General features: G+C 36.9%; 2 protein-coding genes across 2 annotated transcripts in view; both read right to left on the bottom strand.

Annotated features, from left to right (window-relative positions):
* adgb (androglobin) overlaps window positions 1-19,710 on the bottom strand; it is a 53,392-nt gene extending 33,682 nt beyond the window's left edge. The window contains exons 1-8 of the mRNA XM_065256778.2: window positions 19,510-19,710; window positions 16,052-16,190; window positions 15,746-15,838; window positions 14,164-14,235; window positions 13,843-14,040; window positions 8,834-8,973; window positions 4,608-4,697; window positions 3,203-3,357 (exon numbers count right to left, since the gene is read on the bottom strand). Of these exons, the coding sequence (XP_065112850.1) occupies window positions 3,203-3,357; window positions 4,608-4,697; window positions 8,834-8,973; window positions 13,843-14,040; window positions 14,164-14,235; window positions 15,746-15,838; window positions 16,052-16,190; window positions 19,510-19,586 (964 nt within the window). The 5' untranslated portion in view covers window positions 19,587-19,710. The remainder of the gene's footprint in view (window positions 1-3,202; window positions 3,358-4,607; window positions 4,698-8,833; window positions 8,974-13,842; window positions 14,041-14,163; window positions 14,236-15,745; window positions 15,839-16,051; window positions 16,191-19,509) is intronic.
* Window positions 19,711-21,293: 1,583 nt separating this feature from the next.
* The window catches only part of rab32a (RAB32a, member RAS oncogene family), a 28,167-nt gene continuing 25,096 nt past the window's right edge, over window positions 21,294-24,364 (bottom strand). The window contains exon 3 of the mRNA XM_065256777.2: window positions 21,294-22,422. Coding sequence (XP_065112849.1) covers window positions 22,273-22,422 — 150 coding nt within the window. The 3' untranslated portion in view covers window positions 21,294-22,272. The remainder of the gene's footprint in view (window positions 22,423-24,364) is intronic.

Below are 24,364 nucleotides of genomic sequence, written 5' to 3'. Positions count from 1 at the left end.
AAATGAGAAAAATAAAGTAAATACAACGTCTGTCCCTCAAATTATTAGCAAAATATGAAAGAAGGAAACCTGTTGGCTTATGCGAAATGACATTTTTTAATGGAATTTCACCTTGTAACCGAACTCTTTAACCAACATCTTTTTAACAAAAGAGTGTCCCGACGAAGACCGTCTTAGCGCCCATCAACCATATATACTCTCTCTCTTTTAACTTGTTCCCTGCCATTGACAAGTTATCTCGTCAATTAAGAGAAAACATTTGCATAAAAAAGTGTTCCTAATGAATTGTTATGTTAATCTGCAACACCGTGATTATCCACGAGATGGCACACTTACCAAATTTATGAAAAAAAAAAAAACTGAAACCAAAACGTTATTTAATAATTTTAAACTCTGTGTATGTTTTGATACTCGTTCTGAATCTGATCTCTAACAAAAGTCCTTCACAATATTTCAGCTTTTTGCTAAACCATATTTAAGAGTTTATAAGAGTAGAAAAAAAATAGATGCATTTTTATTCGTTTTGTTTTTTATTGTTTGCTTGAAAACAGCGGGTCTGTGTTTTCATTTGATATATGTGTTTGTTTATATATTTTTAGAAGAACATTTTCCTGGAAGGCTTCTTGTTGAAACATTTGTGAATATCACAAAAAATAATTGTGGGCAACTTTTCAAAAAATGGCTTGCGGGAAATGAGTTAAGGTGCACTCGCGGCAACACCGGGATACAAAGACATCTTGCCAGGTTTTCAGGGCGGAACAAAAACATTTTACTGTCAATGTTGATGTAACAGAGAATTATAAATAAGTTAAATAGGTCATATCACTCAACATTCTAAACAATATATGACATAAACAAAACTGTATAAGCCTACTTGCAATATACAGTATGCCTACTAACAAATTAATAGGCTATTTTTTACCAAACTAATTGAGAAAAGAATGACATTGACTGATGACGGTTTCAGTACTGAACAGCTTCTCAGATGTGTCTGTACAGGTGGACAGTTAGAATGAGTAAGTGCAGATATGCTTTAGTTTAATTAAAAGGCAACAGAATATCAAAATGGCATCTTATCCATGAAATGTTTTTTTGTGGCGGACCCACCCACATTGCTTCTGACGCCCATGAGTGGAAGGTTTCTAAAGTAGGTAATTGAGTCGACTGTGTACCTTTTATAATCTATCAAAATGATAGAAAGCGTCTGATGTAACGTGTCTAAATCGTGCATACTGTATGCAAAATAACAATGTATTGTAAACGCGTCGAACACTATAAATAGACTGATCAGAGATCTTGGGTTTCTATGAGAAAGATACCCCTTTAGGCACTAAAGAACTAGGCCATGGTGTCAGAGTGATATATGTCAAAGCATGTTATAATTTCCAACCCATTAATTAGTATCAAACACCCTGAGGGAGTAAGAGGAAGACAGAAAAGATGGATTCATTATATGAATTAAAGAACCCTATGGATAAGAGCAAATGAAGGAGAGAGAGAATGTTTGTAAAAGAGCAAAAACGGTAGTAAGCTACAAACCTTTGTTTTATCCCAATGTAATCTAAACCATTTGCTTGCAGGAGCCAATTATCCTAAACAGTTAAACTGAATTGCAAACCATTACCTTTAATAGACTCATCAAATTATTAGTCTCCATAGACCTGTCAAAAGCCCTGTTTACATGTATACTGACAATTACACCTCTTTATCACAACATCACTGTGATCTCTGAAAGCAGGTCGGTATAAATTTGCCACATATTGTATACGTAGACTGCATTCTTTGCTCTTCTTGCATATTTCAGGCATAAACTGCATTGTGACAGAATTGACAGAGCTTGCCTGAGGCTATGTCAGATTATTTAATTCAGATCAGAGTACCTGAGAGAGAGAGAAAGAGAGAGAGAGAGACACACACACACACACACACACACACACACACACACGCACACACACACACACACACACACACACACACACACACACAAACAAATGAATGCTCTGCCTGCCACTGAAACTATTCAGTGCAAATAAAAATGCACACCCATACTTACACAATCATGCACATTCACTGTAAAAGATGTGAAAGGGGCCGGCTGTGTTATAAATTAATGCTCATGATACATGATACATATATATATATATATATATATATATATATATATATATATATATATATATATATATATATATATATATATATATATATATATATATATATATATATATATATATAATACATGAACCTGCAGAGGAAGTGATGCATGGAGATGGGTAAGGTGCTACAGTCTACCCAATGATGCCAGGCTGCTAAATAAAGTAAAGTATGGGTCACATTACCCACAATGCCCTGCTAAACAGAGCACTACTTTAGTATTACTAAATCCATATTTATCTGGGAGTCATTGATAAGTTGTTTACAGAAAGCATTTCTGTATGTATGACGATCAAATATTCATATCTCCACTGCATTCTTGGAGTAAATAATGTATGGTTAGGCCGAGAACAGAACCATATACTGTAAATAATTTGCTACTATGGTTTAACTGCCAGTTTTTCAGATCTGTCCTCATCTAATAAAAAAAACATAAGGTACTCTAGATTAGCTTCTAGATTAAATCGCAAATAGTTTGAATGCATTAGGGTGTCCGGCTCAAATAAAGGCACAAAAAACATTTTACGCTTGCAAACTTAAATGACTTTTAACCCATTCAGACCACTTAAATTTCTATTAAATTACTGTTAAGAAAAGTAATGTTCACTGCAGGTATCTGTTCATATTGATAATCTCATTTACTCTCTCTGTGTGTATCTTTTAATCAGATGTATCACATTCTGCTAATGGATAGTCGACTGGTGTGTGTGTGTGTGTGTGTGTGTGTGTGTGTGTACCTGGTAATTATCACGTTGTGGGGACCAATTGCCCCCACAAAGATAGGAATACCAGTGTTTTTGTGACCATGTGGGGACATCTTGAAGTTCCCACGAGGAAACAAGCTTATGAATCAAAAAGAACGATGTTTCTTGAAAATGTGAAGTAGGAAAAGGGTTTCGGTGATGGTTGGGGATAGGGAATAGGGTAGGTAAGGGGAATAGAATATACAGTTTGTACAGTATAAAATGTATTACGTCTTTGGAATGTCCCCACAAAACATGGAAACCAGAATGTGTGTGTGCGCATGTTTGTGTGTCAGTACCTGTACCTGTGTCAGTTTCACTATTTATCTCGTTCACATCAGAATCGTTTGCAGTTGTGTCGTCCGCAGCCTTGGCCTTCTCCTCTGAGCTTTCTTCTTCATACTGGAATTTTGGAATATTTTCCTTCAGGAATTTCCAAATGTTTCTTGTATACCAGGATCTGTGAAAGCAAGATGTGGCAGGTTAAGGCATCCACTAAATTCCTGATTTAAATCACTTAACTGAGGATTTACTGTGAATTTATCTTGGAATCTCAACTGATTAAAGTATATTAAAGCGTGAAATAACAAAAAGCATTAATCAATTTAATGGTCAGCAGTAGGATCAATGAATGAAACTAATATGACTGAACAAACACAGTGTCTGCACTTTACACAAATCAATAAATAACAATTAGATGAAAGCCAAGCAATTCTTAAATTATATAATGCATGAACTGGTTAGGGTTTAACACAGGGCTACCACAATAAAATGTAAACAATAAAGACACATTAACTCTTCTGTATGCTTCCTTATTACACGGCTCATTAGAATGCTTGATTCTGATTGGCCAGTCGGTAATTTGCAGGCTTGTAATTCCCAGGTAACAACTGTTCAAAACTAATAACCTAAATGCTCCAAGTCATTTGGACAGGTACTGTTTATTACTGTATATATTCCAAAAAAGTCGTTGATAAACAGTTTGACATGGACTTTGTGGGCTCTGTGATGTTCTGGGAAGATATTTAGCATGAGCTGTTGTAGTGTGATATGACTTTCAGATCCATGGAGTACATGACCTAAGCAGATCCAACAATCCCACTTTAACTCTCACACACAAGCCCAGCCGTGAAAAAGTCATCACACACATCTTTCCAGTTAACGCTCATCTCATGCCCCACTTTAGAAGATATGATAAAGAGGTGCATGGTTATCTGACAGCGATTTAATAAAAAAACAAGTGCACGCTCTCTGAATGTGTATATAGCTGAGGTCTCTAAGGAAGGATTGTAACACGAAAACTCATCCAAGTGTAAACTACAAGACATCACGGCATGTTTCCCATAAACAGAGCAGATGGAAGGGTAATGCTGAGGATGTGACAACTACAAACAATTACAAAATACAGAGTCTCAAACGTTACAGAAAAGTTACATTCCTGAAGTAATTGAATGAAGCCCATTTGTTCACAGAACAACAGCACAGTGTCTGTGTCCTCTTCCTCATAATAAGCCTGGCATCTGTGCAAATTGTGGAAAAGATGGACTTTCCATAAACCGGAGAGCAGAGCTTAGCTAGTTAGCACATATCACAGAAATAAATAAATTCATAGTATCTGGGGCTACTGCTGAACATAAAACACGTATCATTTTATGCAGGAAACATGATTATTTATTTAGATTAGATAAATACTATGAATGAGAGTCTCACTTTAGAGGAATCATCTCTGGAATCCAGCCAGTGAGAGAGTGGATGACTGTAAACTCTCCCAACTCCCTCCCGGAGCTGGAGACAGGAACACTGTAGAGAAAACATATAAACATCACAGTCAGGGGTGTGACAATCATTTTAACATTTTGGAAACCAGTCATCATAATTCGAAAGTTTCAGCCACTGCACCAAGAAAAGATTCTTAGCCGGCCACATAAAACAACAACTTTTAAGACAGAGCAGAGGTGTCTGCAACCCAATTCCTTAACAGTGTACTGAAAAAAATGGTATGCAGTTACCTAGTGCTCACTATCTGCCTTTCAAGAAAATACAAACTGCTAGAAAATACACCTGTAACTTTGGATAAAAGCATCTGCCAAATGCATAATTGTGCATATTGTATATATTATATGCTTTTCAGTGTACTGGTTGAAGGATGCTTGACATACTGTAATTAATATTTAAAGTCAAGTCAAGCCGATTAAATTAATAAAAGGTTCCTTATCACTTTTTCAAATCATCATTCCTATACCTCTGTAAGGACAACACTTACTTTCACTGTGTGTTTCAAAAATACTGTTCTGTGTTTGTGTATGAGAGAAAGAGAAAGAAAGAAAGAAAGAAAGAAAGAAAGAGAGAGAGACCTCTTGCTCTCCTTTTAAAGAAACCAGATGGCTGAAGCTCTAATTGTGTCTCACGAGATGTTGAATTCAACCAGTCCGGCAGCTATTAATTAACTGCACGATTTCACTGTTCATCGTCACACAAACTGTGATTCGATCATTATCACCGCCATTTTAAAGTACCACACTCAAGCAAAAGTACGGTGTACATTTTAGGACATCCTCAGACTTCAGCATCAGTACTCAGGCATCAGATAAAACGGCATCACGGCTCAGACTTAAAAGTCAGTTCAGTTCTCAGAAAAACATGGTCAAGAATAAAGTCTTGCACATCAGACATCGGGCAAAACGGCTTCAGACTTAAAGGTATAGCGGAAGATTTTTTTTTCCGGGTGGATCATCAAGACTATTGGTCATCCCAGTTGTCAATCATTCTGATGATATATTTACGTAAGGCCGTCATACGTGCTCCTCACTAGGTTCGCTTTCTAAGCATGCGCACTTTCAGGTGTATATGTCTATATATGATTCAGCCATTCAGTGAAGCTTGCATTCTCAAAGTATTTTTTCAACATGTCTAAGGGTCGCAGGAGAAAAAGTGTTTACGAATTGTATGACAAGAAGAAAAAGGCCTCTGAAGAAAGAAACAAGACCAGAGTGTTTCTGGGAGAATATTTCACACAGGTTGGGCAGTGTTTCCCACAGATCTGAAATTTACTTGTGGTGGTAGCTGGTGAAAAGGGCAATCATTATCCACCGACAAAAAATGGTCTACTATACATGTGACAAAGAACTAATAATGTGTGACACAACACAATACTTTGATTTATAAAACATTCATATTAATTTCACATTATAGTTCATTAATCTAACCACCCCAAACTTTTTTTGCCATAAACAAAGCTGACACTGTTTGTCAAAGCACCACGAAAAAACTTGATGATTTTGCACTGATATACAAGTATGAAGCAATTTGATGACCCCTTTTATCAAACTCAATTATATACAATACTATTTGTTATATACTACTATATAAACAACAGATATAATCTTAGATCAAAAAGCAGTATTCTTTTTAATATACCTGTTGTTAAAAGTGAATTTGGCAAAAACGCTTTCCGTTATAATGCTCCCTCAACCTGGAATGCTTTGCAGAAACAAATGAAACTAGGCACTATTATATCACTTAAGGATTTTAAATCATATATCTGTGAAACCTTCAGCTATATTTGTGAATGTATATAGACTGTTGTTTTTGTCTGTCTTGATTATTATGTTATTTTAAACTTTGTTGTATTGATTTTTGTTTTGTTAGATGTTGTGTTATGTTCTACTGGGATGTTATTAGATTTTAAGTGCTGCCTTTCTTGGCCAGGGATCATTTGAAAAAGAGACTATAAGTCTCAATATGATTTCTCCTGGTTAAATAAAGTTTGCAAAAACTATGTATACTATAGCCTATATAGACAGTGCAGGTCTATAGATTATAAATGTGACTGATGTTATAATGGTAATAACTTCTATAAGATAGGCACTTTTACTGCTTCTGCTTTCTATTTCTCTTTTGCCGATTAAAAAAAGCTTAATCCACTAATTATTTCAGATTTAAAAGTCTACTTGCTGTGCTGTCCCGATGACAGACTTTACATTACAGCTTTGCGTTTTTTATATCCTGAGTCAGCTAGAGCTTTGCTCATTCAGTATTAGCACTGCTTTTTGCTACAATCTCTGTGCAAACTGTTTAGATTTTAGTAAAGATATTGTCTATTAATAGTAAGATTAAAAAATATGATAAAGAAAATGAAGCGGCGCGTGGTCGTGACAAGAGCCAGTTGCTATCGCCATAGAAACCGGAGGCACGCTAAAACAGCACTCGAGCTTTAGCGCGGTAGCGCTCACGGCCGTTCTCCGATCGACTCGGGTTTTACACACAATATTAATCAGACTTGGGACCCGAAGTAATGAACTAGGACCGACCCGGACCCATCTGACCATTTAAAATATAAACCCGGAACCGTACGGGTCCCGCGTCCTCAGTGAAGAAAGACCTCTAATGGTAAAACTCTGCTCAAGTTCAGAAACATGAAAGGATACAATGTGACACTGAGGTTGCTTCGCGTCGCGCCCAATTCATTGAGAAACAGAGAGCACGTGAACGGACACTCAACCGGAGAGACACAACGTGCTTGCACGCAAAATGAAGCCAACTTAGATGCTATAAACACATATGCACATAAGCATATGCGACCATTTTGGTCGCAGTGTGTTCCCTGGCTGCTCCGTATGTGCTGCTGCAGTTGATCCAGTTTGCCGCGCTGGATGAGTTTATGACGCGTGCATCATCTTCACGGTTACCCGACCCCCACCTCTCTCGCGCGCTCTCTCTCTCTCGCTCTCTCTCCCTCTCTCTCTCTCTCTCTCTCTCTCTCTCTCTAAAACACGGGTCATCCAGTCGAGTTCAGAAATACGGAAATTCGTAAAGTGATTTTTTTTACTTGGGCGGGTCGCAATTTACCTGGGCGCAGCGCCCAAGTAGAGCCTATGTATGGGAAACACTGTTGGGTTTCCCACTGATGCCTTAGTCGCGAAGTTTCTACTAGACAGGTAAAGTTTGGCATGTTATTTGGAGAAATCCATTTAAAACACTGCTAGTGTCAAAGTTGATGGTGTAGTGGGCAGTGCTCCGACATGTGGTGCTTTTGCACTTTCGGCGACCCAAGTTCAATTCCTGGTTCGTGGTCATTTGCCGATCCCATACCCCTCTCTCCTCCCTGTACTGTCCTGTCCTCTCCTCAACTTACTGTTAATTAAAAAGCAAAAATGGTCACAAAACATTGAATACATTGAAAATCACTGCTAGTAAAAGTTGATCTAAGCTATGATTAGCGATGCTAGCCCTGGCACAAGTCACATGCTCTCTCGTGCAGACGTTAATAGGCGTTCCCTCTCGGGAGCAGGTAGAGTGTTGCGCATGTGCATTTTTTTTTAAAGTGGAAGGGCGGCTCTTTTCAAAAATTCAGGAAAATCGTCCGGTATACCTTTAAAGGCCTGGATTTCACAAAAACGGTCATATAGTTAACAAACTCAAACAGATTTCTAATTTCCTATCCTATTTCTTATTTTAAAGTGTCACTGGCCCTGCGTTCCAGTTCGTTTTTTATGACCTTCCCTCGCTAACTTCCCTCAGTCTTGTTCACTCGGATGTACGTCATTGCTTACGTTGTACGAGTGCCCACTACTGCTGGAACACTTGAAGTAGGTTCAAATGGATCACCCTTAGCCCTTGTTCACATGGAAAGTGAAGAGTGCCCCCTCCATCATTTGAACTGTGCAAAGCGTGAGTTGCTGAAGTGACGTCACAATCGTGCTGCATTGTGGGATATGAAGCTGCATGAAGTGTACATATGAAGCAGACTCGCTCCCTCCGTCAAAATCGAGGGAGCGAGGGTCTGTCCACACAAACTTCCCTCATCCACTTGACGAAGTGGAACGCACTTCAAAATGGTGACAGGGATTCCCCCGAGGGGAAGTGTTTAGGGAAGTTCGCGAGTGCGTGTCTAAAACTGGAGTGGAACGCACCCAATGTTGACAGACAATACTCACTCAGTACTGGCCACCTTCAGTATTCCTTTAGCCAACAGCATGGGCCAAAGCTCTGATTGGTTAAGAGTAGCAGGAAGTAGAAGATTGTTGTCCTTGTCAAATGGTAACAGGTCATCAACAGTAATCTTCCTCCAACATCCCTAGAAAAAGATAAATCAGGTAAAAATAACACATTAGTTATTACGTTCTAGCATTTGATCAATACCATTAATACACTTTAAATTGAACTGGCATTTTACAAGAAATGACTGTAAATACAAAATCACACTCATAATACAAATAAAACTGAAGGTGGCTTAATCAAGAATCAGCTAAGACTTAAACGTCCACAGTCAATCGATGTGTATTTTACACACAGTAAAATGAGCAGTGTAAACAATGCAGTGCTAAACATCATAAATCTAATAGACCTGTATTAACAGAGTGAGCTGAGCAGATCAGTGGGCAGCAAAATAACTCACCACATTACGGCTCTGCTAATGCCTACTTAATCTAATGTGTGCAAAAATATTGGGCTGCAGTGTTGTTCAGATTCTAGTTCTACAATCCTGAAAATAAAGATGCTAAGAAGGGTTATTCGCTGGAAGAATCATTTTTGGTTTCCCAAAGAACCATGTAGGTTCTTGACAGAACAATTTCTTTTTCACCTTTAATAGTCTGCAGAGCTTTCTTTCACTAAAAATAATCTTTTGCAAAAGGGTGTTATCATACAGGCTCACAAAGAACCCTTCTCATATCAGGCAAGATTTTTAAAGTGCACCTATTTCATTGCTTAAAAACAGCGTTATTATTTGGTATAATATGAAGTGTTTGCATGGTTTATGGTTAAAAAACACATTATTTTCCACATATCATACATTTTTGTAGCCCCAGATATCCTGCCTTTCTCAAACGCATTGATTTTGTACAAAACTCATCGCTTTGAAAAGCGTGGTGTGCCTGATTGGCCAGCTAATCTGTACAATGTGATTGGCCTGAATACTGGAAATGTGACGCTCCTTACCATGTTTGAAAGATTCACACACAATGCAAACCGGAGTTAAATTACAGTCTGAGTCAAAAGCTATAAGGTCTTGTCTACATCACCAATCCCAGGAAGTAAACTGTTGCATACAATCTGTGTGTTTGTTGTAGTCCAAGAAAAAAGATTCACTCACGTCATCGTTTACATACAGGGGTATGTACCTTTTGGATATCAATAACAGGGGTTTTCAAACTTTTTGTGTGTGTGGACCACTATTTGTAATCAAGAATTTTCGCGGACCACCTCATAATACTTATTATAAAATATGTCTACAAAAAGTCCTGAATTAATCTGCACATCTAAATAGTCTTACTAGCACTAAAACTATAACTGGTCATCACATCAGTACAACAGGTTTTTTAACCTTATATCATAATTATTTATATACATATTCTTAGTGTTGGGAAAGTTTACTTTCTACATGAACTAGTTTAGTTCACAAATTTTAAAATGAACTAGTTCAGTTCATAGTTCATATTTGAAAATGTTAAACTAGGTCACAGTTCCAAAAATGAACTAATTTATAGTTATTTTTTCACATATTATTATTTAATATGATTGCCATTATAGCCCATATAGAACCACCAAAAAGCAATTATTTGATCAGTTTTAACACTGAAGCTAAAAGCGTCAGATTTCATCTTAATGTCCAACTTTAAATCCCTATCCAACCAGTGTTTACATTAGCATTGACTGTCTTTTAATTTTTGTATTTGCTTACACATACCTTGAAAGGCTAGCTGGGTGGGGGTCGCACCCCGGGCGAGAAGCGCTGCGAGGCATTGCGTGTATGACACGCAGGTATTGCACACCACACGTGCACGTTAAATAGCGTGAGCTTAGTCAAAGTCTATTTCAAGATCCGGAATATGCGTCAGCAGCCTATGTTAATCGTTAACGATTTAGGACAAATATGATGTTATTTAATGTTAAACTATTTGAGTTGCGCGGCAGGAATTTCAGCAGCGTCTGTGTTGTTGTGATGACGCATGCAACGTGACTGGTGAACACCGAGTGGTGGCGGTGTTGCCAGATTGGGTGTTTTTTCTAGCCTGGTTAGCCAGACCTACATCAAGATGTAAGGTCTGGCAACTCTTCACACAAACGGCTCAATGCAAGGGGCGGGAGATAAGGTTGTCCCTCAAAATGCCTCTGCACGCAATAGGATAGCGCTATGACCAATGAGAACAACGAAGAAGGTGACGTAGTTACCGTAACCAGTCGGCAAAACTCCAAACACATCTTTCTTGCTTAAAAAGGACTTCAGTAGGGTTATTTGCTCTTCTCTCAAAGAAAAACATAAGTCTAAGTCCTCCAGAGTCGCGGCCAAAGCCGCTTCAAAAGAAAGCTGTTCGCCAGCAGCAGCAGCCATTCGTTGCAGCTCTGTCGTCATCATGTTAAGCCCGCCCCACAGACGCTACACACGATGTGATTGGCCTGACCAAATTTTGGTTTTTGGAGCTGTTAAGTGTATTGTGAGTGCCTAGACTAAACCCTGGCAGCAAATATATTTTGCGGCCGCTAGGGTGCGTCTAGATTTCTAGGCTATGTTTTTTCCGCTACACATTAAGGACTGTTTACAGTGTGTTTTAGTCGGGTTTTCGCCTGGAAGAATATACAAATCTGGCACCCTATTGAACGACGTTAAACTGAGAGAGCTTGTCGTTCACAGGCACCAGAATGAATGAGTTCACAGTAACGTTTATTAGGCAGCAGTACACGTTCGCCCAAAATATGAACGAGTTTGTGTATTAAAATATACATATTCTTATTTTGCCTTTTCACGGACCACCTGTAGTACCCTCACGGACCACTAGTGGTCCGCGGACCACAGTTTGGGAATGGCCGTACTAATACACACCTACTCACAAAAGGAAATGTAAAATCAAAAATCGGAAAATACTTCAAAACTTAAAGGTCTTGCTAAACATCATTTTAGAAGTTTTGACCTATTCCTCTACAATATAAAGAAAGTTATACCCCGAATTTGGATTATGCAGCTGTGTTTTTAAAGCTATTTCATGCATTCTGACTTATTAAAGGGATAGTTCACTCAAAAATGAAAATTATTTCATCATTTACTCTAATGTTGTTACAAACGTGTATACATTTCTTTGTTCTGATAAACACAAAAGAAGATATGTTGAGAAATGTTTGTAACCAATCCCATTTACTTTCATAGTATATTTTACAGTAAGTAAAACTGCAACAAATCTCTATGTTTTCTTGGCAATCATTGCGTAAGTGCATATAATGTAAACCACATGAACATGTAGGGAGATAGTGGGGTAATGTTTTGTGTGTGTTGCTTGCTCATGATTTGCTCCGCCCGTGGTACGCCTCCAGGGGCTCGTTTTTTTTTTACGGGAAAGCAGCAGTGCAGCTGATCTCTCTTTTATAGATCTGATAAAACTAAAGACTCTTCAGAGATATGTAGGATGCAATACTTCTTTTTACAGTAGGTACTCAAGATTAACATGAGAAAAGAACAAAACATAAATCTCTTCAAGTAATTTACAAAAAATCGAAAACTGCTTAAAACCCTGAGGAAATTCCTAAACCAACCTAAAGCAAATTAACCTTTCTGGTTGGCCTACAAATTGACATTATGACTGAAAAGCTCTATAGAGAACAATTCATTGTTCTAACAACCGACAAGCTTGTGGGCTTTATCTAAAATACCCTTTTGCTCGCGAGTGTGTTTCTGTATTATTCTTCTGGATCATGAGTCCAACAAATCACAGTTACCACTGTGCAGGTCAGTGTTTGCTCATTTAGTACAATGAACTGTTACGGTAAATAATTGCTTTTCTGTTTCTGGTGCCCAGAGGATAGACCAGTCTGCCTGTCAAGGCTCCACTACTCTCAGCTAGCTCACTGATAAGTGTTGTATTCTCACTTAATCACTGCCTAAAGGACACAGTGTCCCTTCAGCAGGAAAATGGGAACACACAGTTTTCTACATTAGGTGTTGAGTGCTCTCGAAATCACTATGTCCGGAATTCTGTATATATTTTTATGCTATAACCAAGTAAGGGTGGGCCATATTTCCTAATAGCCTTCTCAAAAACACTGTAGTTACCCATCACTTATTAAAGTGCACATATTGCATTGCTAAAAAACTTTATTTTGTGTATTTAGTATAATACAATGTGTTTGAGTGGTTTATTGTTAAAAAACACATTATTTTCCACATACTGTACATTTTTGTAGCTTCATTTCACTCTCGTCCTGAAACGCACTGATTTTGTACAAAACTCATCGATTTTAAAAGCAATATGTCCCTGATTGACCAGCTAATCTGTACGTTGTGATTGGCCTAAATACCCCTGACGTCAGCCGGAAATGTGGCGCTCCTTACCATGTTTGAGAGATTCCCGCAAAATGCAATGCTAACAGGAGATAACTTACAGGCTGTGAGTAAGAAGCGGGAGGAATTATGATAATGTCGGCCTTGTCTACATCACCAATCCCAGGAAGTAAACTGTTGCCTACAATTCATGTGTTTGTTGTAGTCCAAAAAAATTGATTTACGTTGAAGACAATAACTCGCGTCATTGTTTACTTTGGGGTATGTACCTTTTGCATAACGTTAACTTGTACTATACACACTTACACACCAAAGGAAATGTAAAACCGTGAATCGGACAATAGTTGCTCTTTAAATACACTACACACATACCATGCCAAATACAAATAAACAGGTTATTACATTAGTCGTGTTGAAAATCCCATAGGGCAGTGCTTCCCAATCCTGGTCCTCAAGGACCCCTTACAAGAAAGTTTTATATGTCTCTTTATTTATAGCACCTGATTCAAATTATCACCCTTCTTCCAAAATGGTTAACATGTCTCCCTAAAAAGCTGATGAGTTGAATAAAGTATGGTAAATAAGGAGACATCTAAAACATTCTGGAGGGGGTCCCCAAGGACCAGGATTGGGAAGCACTGCCATTGGGCATCCAATACTGTATTGTGGACTTACCATCCAGTAGAGTTTAATAACATACTTCCCATAGGCATTGTAAAGGGGTATATGGCCCTTTCCTGCTTTACACAGGGAGTAGATGTGTTCCCAGGGTTTCCAAGTATTGGGAACTGTTTCCGCAGAGACAGGCTTTCCCTCTCCTGTATTGCAGACTTTCCACAAAATGTAAATCTCACTAATGATCCATCGCATCAGCTGAGATATCGCCATGTGGGTGAAAAGAAGAACAAAGTGTGACCTATTGTATGTTAATACTAACTATAAGCTAACTATTCTTTGCTATAAATAGGGGGAAAATGAAATGATTTATGGACTCACCTCACTTGAAAGTAAATGTTCATTTGCTGAGGTAAGGTCAAAAGCAACTTCATTATCCACAACAACAGGAGTCTGTTTTAAGGACATGATATACATTATGTCAGAAGCAATTCCTGTTCCTGCGGAAGTACCTTCCTGAGTTTGGTTCCAACTTCAATTAAACACAACTGAAGCAATAAATCAAAGTCTAAGTGAACATTACAGGCAGAGTTGGAACTAAAGTCACTGTATAAAGGCAGATATTTAGCAACATGAACAATAAATTATGTCTACTGTATATCTTGAGCACGAAGTCAATTTATCTCTATCTTTTCTATCTTTATACTGTATACTGTAAGTATATACTAAAACACTGTACAATGTATTTTTATACTCTAATTCTGAACTATAACTACAGATCATCATAGACCCTCTGATCTTCTGGGGCATGTGGGCTCTGTGAATTTTTTATAACCTTGAATGGACTAGAATTGCAACTATCATATCTTCCACAGTTGCTGCAATGTATAAAAACAGGTGACCTCACTTATTCTGCAAATTACATATCTAAGATACAACTGGTCTAAAATAACTGTCTTTACTAGGTAGTGCCTAGCTTCACAAAATAAAGTACAAATATTTTATTCAATTTTAGTATTGATATTTTCTATTTCATGGGATTTTTTTCCAAGCTCTGGTTATTTTTTGATCATGACCTAGCCTTGTGATTTTACTGTTTGTTGTGACTTTTATTATGATCCCATGACTTGCTGGACGTCCAAAATTTTCAAAATGGCAGAACAAATATTGAGCTGTGCATGAGGTTATTCAATTAAAAGCCTGAAACCCATAAACAGATTATATCAGTTAGGCGATCACAGTGGACAGAACATTCTCTAAATGAACGCAAAGAGCAGTGTCAACACTAAATGGTCATATATGCTTTTTTAATGAATGTTGTTTGGTCAAGTCCAAACGGCAACCTTCCGGTCTATCTCTTGAATCCAACACGGAAGTGACTTAAATTGCAATTCATCGACTGGCTGTTAGAGACAGGCTCCAAAAGGGAACCAATCTCATTGACCCTCCATTACGTCAGCTAGCTGCTTGAGCAGGAGCATCCTTATTTCCAATCAATTCACAGTGGAAAACACAAGCCAGGCCCACAATTTTCCTTGTGTGATATTCTGTTTCACACAAGTTTATCACAACACGGAATTAAAGCTGATTGCAACTTTCGGTTCACAAGGATTTTGAGTGACAGGTTGGATTTTCACTGCTGTCACTACCGTTGATCTAGGTGGGCGTGATTTCAGCAACCGGGCACCTCAGCTCCACCTACAGTAAGTTCCACCTCTTTTCCCATTTTCGGGCTTATCCGGGAGTGATGCACTGTAACCCATTGTCAAGATGCCGATGGCCAACTCTGTCCACTTTGGGTTTAAAAAATGCTCTTCAGAAACCTATGAGTGACCTCATGGATACTACAATACTTTGTTTTATGCAGTCTATGGTCAAGTTGTGACAGTAACATTATACAGTATTACATGCAGAATGCATTTAGGTGCTGATAGTATGTCAGTAACACAGTAACTACTCTTACCTTATTAACTATGTATTCTGAAGGACGTTTCCAGGTGTGAACTCTCAAAGAGGCTGGAAGTTCAACTTTACCCTCTGGATCATCAAAGAGGGTCTGACAATGTTGAAACATAAAAAGGCTCAGTACAGTTTTGGTTTTAAAGGAAAAACACGTGTTGCCAAGTAATCAGACACATCAATCACACTGTCACAGCTCAGCTGTTTGCTCAAATAAATCTAACATTATCCTAAAATTGATTCAGTTGAGAGTTCAGTTGGGAAGATATTGACTATCTGATATCTGAACTTTTAAATCACTGATACTAACCTTGCTGTCCTTAGAAGCTTTGACCGCATCCCATTTCTCAGCATTAACCTCAGTGTCATTCCACTCTGGCCAGAGAGGCAGGTGGCTTCTCTGTGGTTCTCCTGGGCCTTCTGATGAACTGACCACTGCTGAAGAAGCGCTACAGACAGTGCATGACTTTAAAGCATATGCTTGCTATTTAAAGTGATGACTGCATTTATTGAGTTCTTGCAGATACAGCATTTTCATATGCATAATGATGCCAATCATCATAAGAAAGAAACTGGTCTTTCTTAAAGGACAAGTTCGGTATTTTACACTTAAAGCCCTGTTTTCAGATTGTTTATGATGAAATAGAACGGGTTTGACTGAAATTTGGACATATGATGCTGGCCCGAGAATTTTCGGGTGTTTGTTCCATCATCTCCCACCTCTACAATGGGTGTATAGGTGCAATGAAACAATCCTTCCTAAAATGCATTAAACTTTCGTTTACAAAGAAGTGAAACTCACCGAGTGGTCAGGGGTGTTCACTGATATGCTCACACAAAAATCGCTGCAAAAGATGCTTTCCAACAGGTGTTTTAGCATTCGTTGTAAACTTGTGGACCTAATTTTCCAAACGCCTCACACCTGTACTCTCCAGCCCAGTTGGTGGCGATAATCCACCTTTGCCAATTGCAAGAATACAAACAAGGTTCCCGGCGCGGAGTAATACCGTACCTCACAGCACATCTAATACAAGTCAATGGAGTTGGACAAAAACTACGATAAAACCTGTTGGAAAGCATCTTTTGCAGCGATTTTTGCGTGAACATATCAGTGAACACCCCTGACCACTCGGTGAGTTTCACGTCTTTGTAAACGGAAGTTTAATGCATTTTAGGAAGGATTGTTCAAGTGCACCTATACACCCATTGTACAGGTGGGAGGAGATAGATCAAACACCAGCATCATATGTCCGAATTTCAGTCAAAACCGTTCTATTTTATCATAAACAATCTGAAAACAGGGCTTTAAGTGTAAAATACCGAACTTGTCCTTTAAAGGGAGTTGTTCACCCAAAAATGAAAATTCTGTCGTCATTTACATACTCTCATGTTGTTAAAAACCTGTATAAATGTCTTTGTTCTAATGAACACAAAGGAAGATATTTTGAGAAATGTTTGTAACCAAACCATTCCTGGACCCCATTTATTTCCATAGTGTGTGACTGGGGTCCACAAGCAGTTTGGTTACAAACATTTCTCTAAATATCTTCTTTTATGTTCATCAGAAAAAAAGGAATTTATACAGGTTTGTAACAACATGAGAGTGTGTAAATACATTTTCATTTATTCAAATCCTCTCGTAATATGCCATTCCAAATGTATATGACTTTCTTACTTCAGTTGAACACAAATTAATTATTTTATATGAATTTAAAATGCTGTCATCTTAATAACATTGAATCTCATTGGTTCTTGCATATCTAGTTGTAATATGAGTGTTTTTCACGAGACACACAAGAGCTGATATAATTTAATGTTATCGATTTGCCACTATATTTAAGTTTACCAAGCTGATATGTATGTTTCAGTGTATATATACATGACATATCAATGTCAAAATATGCTCAAATGCTAAATATGTTTTCCCTTATAAATGTACAATTTAGCTGAGAATACATTTATTAACCCTGTATAACTTAAAGGGGACATATCAAGAAAATCTGACTTTTTCCATGTTTAAGTGCTATAATTGGGGCCCCCAGTGCATCAACATAGAAAATGTGAAAAATATCAACCCAGTAACTTAGTTTTGGTAAACCATTCTCCGCAACCATGTGAAAAAATAGGTCATTGAAATTTGGCTCCCCTTGTGATGTCAGAAGGGAATAATACCGCCTAGGGCTGTGAATCTTTGGGAAGACAGCGAATCGATTCGATTCACGATTCAAAGGTTTCCGATTCGATTCAAAAACGATTTTTGCTAACCAGAATGATTCAATTCGATTCGATTAGCAATAAAATTTGATTTGATTCGAATATTAACGATTCTGTTATATAAATTAGTATACATCTGCATCTGAGCAAATAAAAGAAATATTTGGGAAATTCATGACCATTTAATAGATTTTCATTAACTAGATTCAGGACTTTAGTTTAATAGCTTAACTTAAATACATTAAAGCAAGTAAACCAAGAAAAATAATACTACTTCTACATATTCAATGCACCATAAACGTTTATTGTAAACATTGCATACATTTCCTGAACATTTAGGAAATACAGCAAAGTGTGTAAATACAGCAAAGTGTGTAAAGGAGTAGCACTTCTCACGTCTGTCCCTAAAATACTAGCTGCTTTAAGTGCAGGTATGTCTATCTTAATGGCATGGCATCTGCGGAGATGGTTGCTAATAAGGTTCGTTGTATTTCCAATGTATTTTAACTCAGATTTACAATGTCTGCAAACTGCAACGGACTTCGGACAGTCTTTCAATTTACTTCGTGAAAACTGAAGTAATCCCAAACCTTTGATCTCATGTTGGCTGGTGCGTTGTTCTCCTTCGTGTCCCTCCATTTGTGCACTGTCTGCTGTGTTTATTCAAATGACAGCAAACAGGCGCGCCGCAAATTGAAGAGTAGTGACGTAATCCACTGCTCATTTTACGTCGCAGATGTAACTAATTTAAAATTTATTTATATATTTTTTATTATCCATCATATTCGTTATATAATCACGATTCATTCGATTGTTAAATATAAAATCGAAACAAACGATTCACGATTCAAAAATCCAGGTTTCAAGATCGATGCATATGCATCGGCAGGATTTGTAATCGATGCATCGAGAAAACGAATGAATCGTTACACCCCTAATACCGCCCCTTAATCTGCACTATCCAACCACAACACTACCATTTAGTACAGATATCAGCTCATTTGCATTTAAAAGGAAACACTCAAACGGCACACTTTTACTCACACCTACAAAGTGACAATTTTAACATGCTATACTAAATTATCTATATGGTATTTTGAGCTAAAACTTCACATATGTACTCTGGAGACACCTAAAATGTATTTGGCATCTTAAAAAAGTATTGTGAATGTCCCCTTTAAATGATTTTTGGAGCATGCTGGCTTCATATAAGATTACATAAACAACATTACGTTAATGATATATCTATGTAACCTCTGTATGACCTCCAAAACTCAATGAAAATGTGATTTTGCTTTGTTAATAGTAGACAAATAATGTTGTTAATGCAATAAACCATAAAAGTGATGGGCACCCAAAAATGTACGCAAACCAACTGCCTGAATACAAATGTAGGCAAAATGTTATGTTAAATAACGACCTACAATCTTTTCAGACGCGGGAAAAACACAACATAAACACGACTATGTGCTGTTAGTTTTATTGTTTGTCATTTATCTACATTATAGAGATATTTCGCGGCGAGATTATAGGATGAATCTGCACGGATCTTACTCTTTTTTGGGAGATTGTCCTGGCGAAGAAGCGACGAGGCTGGTTGACGACGCTTTTTTCTTGGATGTTTTCGACATTGCAGTTGTATGTTGGGCCTGTTTCTAAGCTAAAAGTTCATAGTTTGAAGAAACACTTGGCTGTATTAAGCGGAGAAGCTCATGGTAAACACAGGCTCTGAGACTGAAGGAAAAGTTTGCTTGTTGCCAGGCGACAGGATCGCTGGGGATTGCCGACAGCTCGAGCTCACTGGGCTTTATTAGCACATCACGCCAATGAACTCCAACTATAACTTGAGTCTATTCACTGTTTTTCAATTGTACGTCTAAAGACTATGCGAAATAAAAAATAGCTGCAAGGACATCAAATTATTCTCATGTTCTTATCTGCTCCGCCATAAATGACTCTAAGAAAGTAATGATTTATACTACAGCTACTCTATGAACGTACTGTAGTTAAACCATATGACCACAAATGTACCTCTGCTCTGCCTCACTAAAATAGCAGTATTTAACAGTGATATGGGAAACAGTAACAAAAATGGCCCCACATAAAAAATCTGTAACTGTGGTAAATTGTATTGTGTATAATAATTGATACACGATGTTAGAGTAGCCTACACTGTAAAAAATTGCTGTAATTATGCATCTGTTTGCCAGTAACTTACCGTAGATCATGATAAAGACTTGTTAATATTTAATGTTTATTTAACTTTGAATACATTGTTGCCAGTAAATAACATAAATTTAAAGGGATACCCCACTTCCTGTTTTCATATTTTCATTTTCCAGCTCCCCTAACATTTGATTCTTACCATTTTGGAATCCATTCAGCTGATCTCCGGGTCTGGCGGTATCACTTTTAGCATAGCTTAGCAAAATCCATTGAATCTGATTAGACCATTAGCAAAAAATAACCAAAGTGTTTCGATATTTTTCCTATTGACTCTTCTGTAGTTACATCGTGTACAAAGACCGACAGAAAATTAAAATTTGCGATTTTCTAGGCCGATGTGGCTAGGAACCATACTCTCATTCTGGCATAATAATCAAGGACTTTGCTGCCGTAACATGGCTGCAGGAGGCGCAATGATATTACGTAGCAGCTGAAAATAGTCCCCTTAGTAACTTTCAATGGCAGGGGACTATTTTTGGGGGGCTGTTTTCAAAATGATAAGCACTAATAACTAATAAGTTACATCTACACACTGAAAAACGTGCTGTATCTAATTCTTTAGGTTGAAACAACTTAATTTAGGTATTACCAATTTAAGTAAATTTTTTAAGTTGATCCAACTTTTCACTTTTTACAGTGTATGCTTTGATTATTACTACAGAATACTAATGTAAATGTATAAACTAATAAAGTTAAATACTGTGGTAATTTACGGTAAGATTCAAAACACTATAATTTCATTCATCAATCCACCAAAAACATCCCATAGGTAATATAACCATAATTGTATTAAAATTATTAAACTATGGTTCCTGTTGTGAGGCTATATGATAAGTTTGTGATTACTAATAATAAAACCCAATAAATCAAATCAAAAACTATGGTTACTATAGTTTAACAATGGTTAATTTTTGTAACATGGTTATTACACTTTCATTACAATTAAACCTTGGTAAATTTGCTTCACCAATAAATTTTCCTAAACTTCTTATAAAATCCAAACATCACCAATGACAGATTTTAACTACATACTGCACATTTTAAAGTTTTAGCACAGGACCAGTTATAAATGTGTGTTCACAGGATCATCAGCTTACAAGAAAATACAGAAAACCTCTGAACAACTTTATTGTAAAAAGTTTTATTCATTTCTCACTGTTAAGAAACAAAGGCATATTTGCCTCTATTTATTGCAGTATAAAGGCATGACCAAAACAGGTGCCCCATCCCTCATTCAGTACCAAATAAAACAAATCAACAAATTTGAACATAACATGAGCTGGAGGTACTCCTGGAGTAAACCACATGGAGTTAATTTATTTAAGATAATTTGATGTTAGAAGCATAATGATTGATGATGACACAGATTTTTCTGACAGCCACAGTTTATATTTACTATGCCGTGGTACTATATGTACTATTTTGCCATAAATTGACATCCTGAGAATCTTTTACGGCTAAATTTGGGAAAGATATTCCCACTAAGAGAGGCATATTCTAGAAAACATTAGAGACGCTCCATGCAAAATGAAATTTCTGTCATTATTTACTCTGCCTCCTTTGATTGGACCTTTTTCACCATAAACAAGTAACTATAAATAATAACAGAATTGTCATTTTTGGGGTAACTATTCTTTTTAAACTTACCTTTTGTTATAGTTTAATATATTTCCAGGCAAATACTTATCCCAGTATTTGCCTGCTTCTTTGACATTTATTAAGCTTCTTTCATTATATGCAATCTTAAAAACATTCACGGAAGCAAATAATCTGCTTTACATAAAAAAAAAACACTACATACCGCATTTCATGGTACAAAACTGTCACAGACCAAGAATGACACAGATAAACTGGTTATTAAAAGCCATAAGAAAGATGTTTCCTACAAATAATCTGTCTTTTGGCACTGAGGTCTTTTCCTTAGGTGGACAAACTGAGAAGAGTTAGCCTCTTGTTATGTACACTATGTGACCCATGTAAGAGGTTCTCTCTTGCGGGATGCAGGGTGGGGTGGTAGTGTAGGGTGGGGGCATCGTTCCCTGATCTCCTGCTTCCACTGTGGTTATAATGAGACTGGCAAGTGCATCCGCATTAGCAACACCCTGACTTGCTCTCGGCAGGCACAGTTTGTTGGTCCAGTTTAATTCTGTCACCATTGTTCTCCTCATATGGAAGGCCTTTGTCATTTAGAAGAATGTTCTCCACCAAGAATCGAGCAGCTTCATCAATGTTTATATTATCCTGGAGTGAACAGAGAAAATATGAAGTTATTATCATAATCCCTCTACTTCCCTAATGCATATCCTTGGTCTTACTTGTGAGGAATTATTTTTGGACAAAATTATTCCAAACAAAATGACACAACTTTTGAAGGTGAGTAAATAATGGTGAACTATCCCTTTAAGAAATCAAAATGCTGACTTTAATAAAAAGATGTTAAAAACAAAAAGATAAAAATCCATACAACAGGAGGGATGCACAAGGTTTGACAAATAGTGCTCAATGAATCCGGAAATGAATGGGTAGGAATAAATACGCTTCTGTGTGAATGAATCATGGTTAAATGTTTGACATGCTGTTAAAGCCAACCTTCCAGAATATTAGGATCAATTACACTACTGTCAATAGACATTACTTGTTAAGCCAAATTGATGGTGTGTGGTAAGGCTCAGCCTTTAAGAGGTACTTCAGGATAATGTTGGACTGATGTCGTCCACCTACACCATGTCTCCTTGAACTCATCACTCACATCCAGATTTAAACCATTCACTCTTTCAAAATGATTTACATCCCTCAATCCTTAGGCAATTTTTGAATTTAAAGCAAGTGTATAAATGTTACTGACTTGAGGGAAGGTGGAACAAACTGAGAGGTTAAACAAAAGCCAGCCAGCTGTATTTGTCATTCATCCAGAAAATTGAACACAATACGGGTGGCACAGCCATGCTGTGAGGCAATTATTGTTTGTGTGAAAATGTCCAGCATTATTTGAATGGGAAAGAAACAAAAGGAAATATAAGCATCAATTCATTATTATCTAGCGCTACAGTTTTGTATAAGTACAGATTTTATTTTCTCTCCCAACCTCTGCAATCAGTGAGCAAACAGCATCTGCTGGTTCCATGACAACAAGGTACAAAGTGGATTCAAGAAATTTCTCTGTTGTTCTGTGGTGAAATCATCTTCTAACCTCAATCTTCTTAGACCATCACATCTGTGAAGGAACAGCCAAAGCTGCAAATTTTTTCTGTCAACACCTAAACAACAAATCTTCCTATATACTTCCTATAAATAAACTTATCAGACTCATTATATCATCTGCACTCTTATAGTCCCAGCTCTTGATCCTTGTGAATATTGTTGTCTGATAAATTGCTTGTCCTTTCATAATTTGTAAGTAGTTTTGATAAAAAGCATCTTCTAAATGATTAAATGTAAATGTTTTTTTTATCAGAGGTAAACTATGTTTAGTGTTTTTTATAGTTGTGAACACAACAAGTGTGATGTTATGATTAGGGCTGTCAAAAGATTAATGGGGATTAATCGCATACAAAATAAAAGTTTGTTTGCGCTTAATATATTTATTGTTTGTAATTATCATCTATATATAAATACACACATACATGTATACATTTAAGAAAAATTTTGTTTATGATAATTTTTTATTTATATATATATATATAATATAATATATATGAAAATCTAAATAAATATTTATATAGCTGTAAAACAATGTTTGTTAAATACATATAAGCATGTGTGTGTGTTCATATATACAAATTAATTACGCACAGTGCATACGTATATATTATGCAAATACAAACTTTTATTTTGTCTTTTAATAACATTTTATTTTTAAAAATTAATTAAATAATAATTTAATTATTTATATTTATAGATATTTATAAATAGCGTGTTTGTGACATTTGAACATCTCGTCTTATCTTAAAACCGGAAAAGGTATGCATTCGTTAAAAATGAGCAAATAAAATATTTCTAATCAACAGTGGCGGCTTGTGACTGCTCATCCGAGGTTGCGCAAATTCAAAATAAGTGTTCTGACTTCTGAGTGTCATGTGTGCTTCTTGCGTTTTCAAAATGTGTGTTTGTTGCGTCATGTGAACCATGTGCATTACGTGTTTTGTCAAAATAAGTGCCTGCTGCACACGCGCCAAAACCGTTC

The sequence above is a fragment of the Paramisgurnus dabryanus genome, chromosome 12, assembly GCF_030506205.2.
Source record: "Paramisgurnus dabryanus chromosome 12, PD_genome_1.1, whole genome shotgun sequence".
NCBI lineage: Eukaryota > Metazoa > Chordata > Actinopteri > Cypriniformes > Cobitidae > Paramisgurnus > Paramisgurnus dabryanus.
This window is presented reverse-complemented; position numbering and strand designations above follow the sequence as displayed.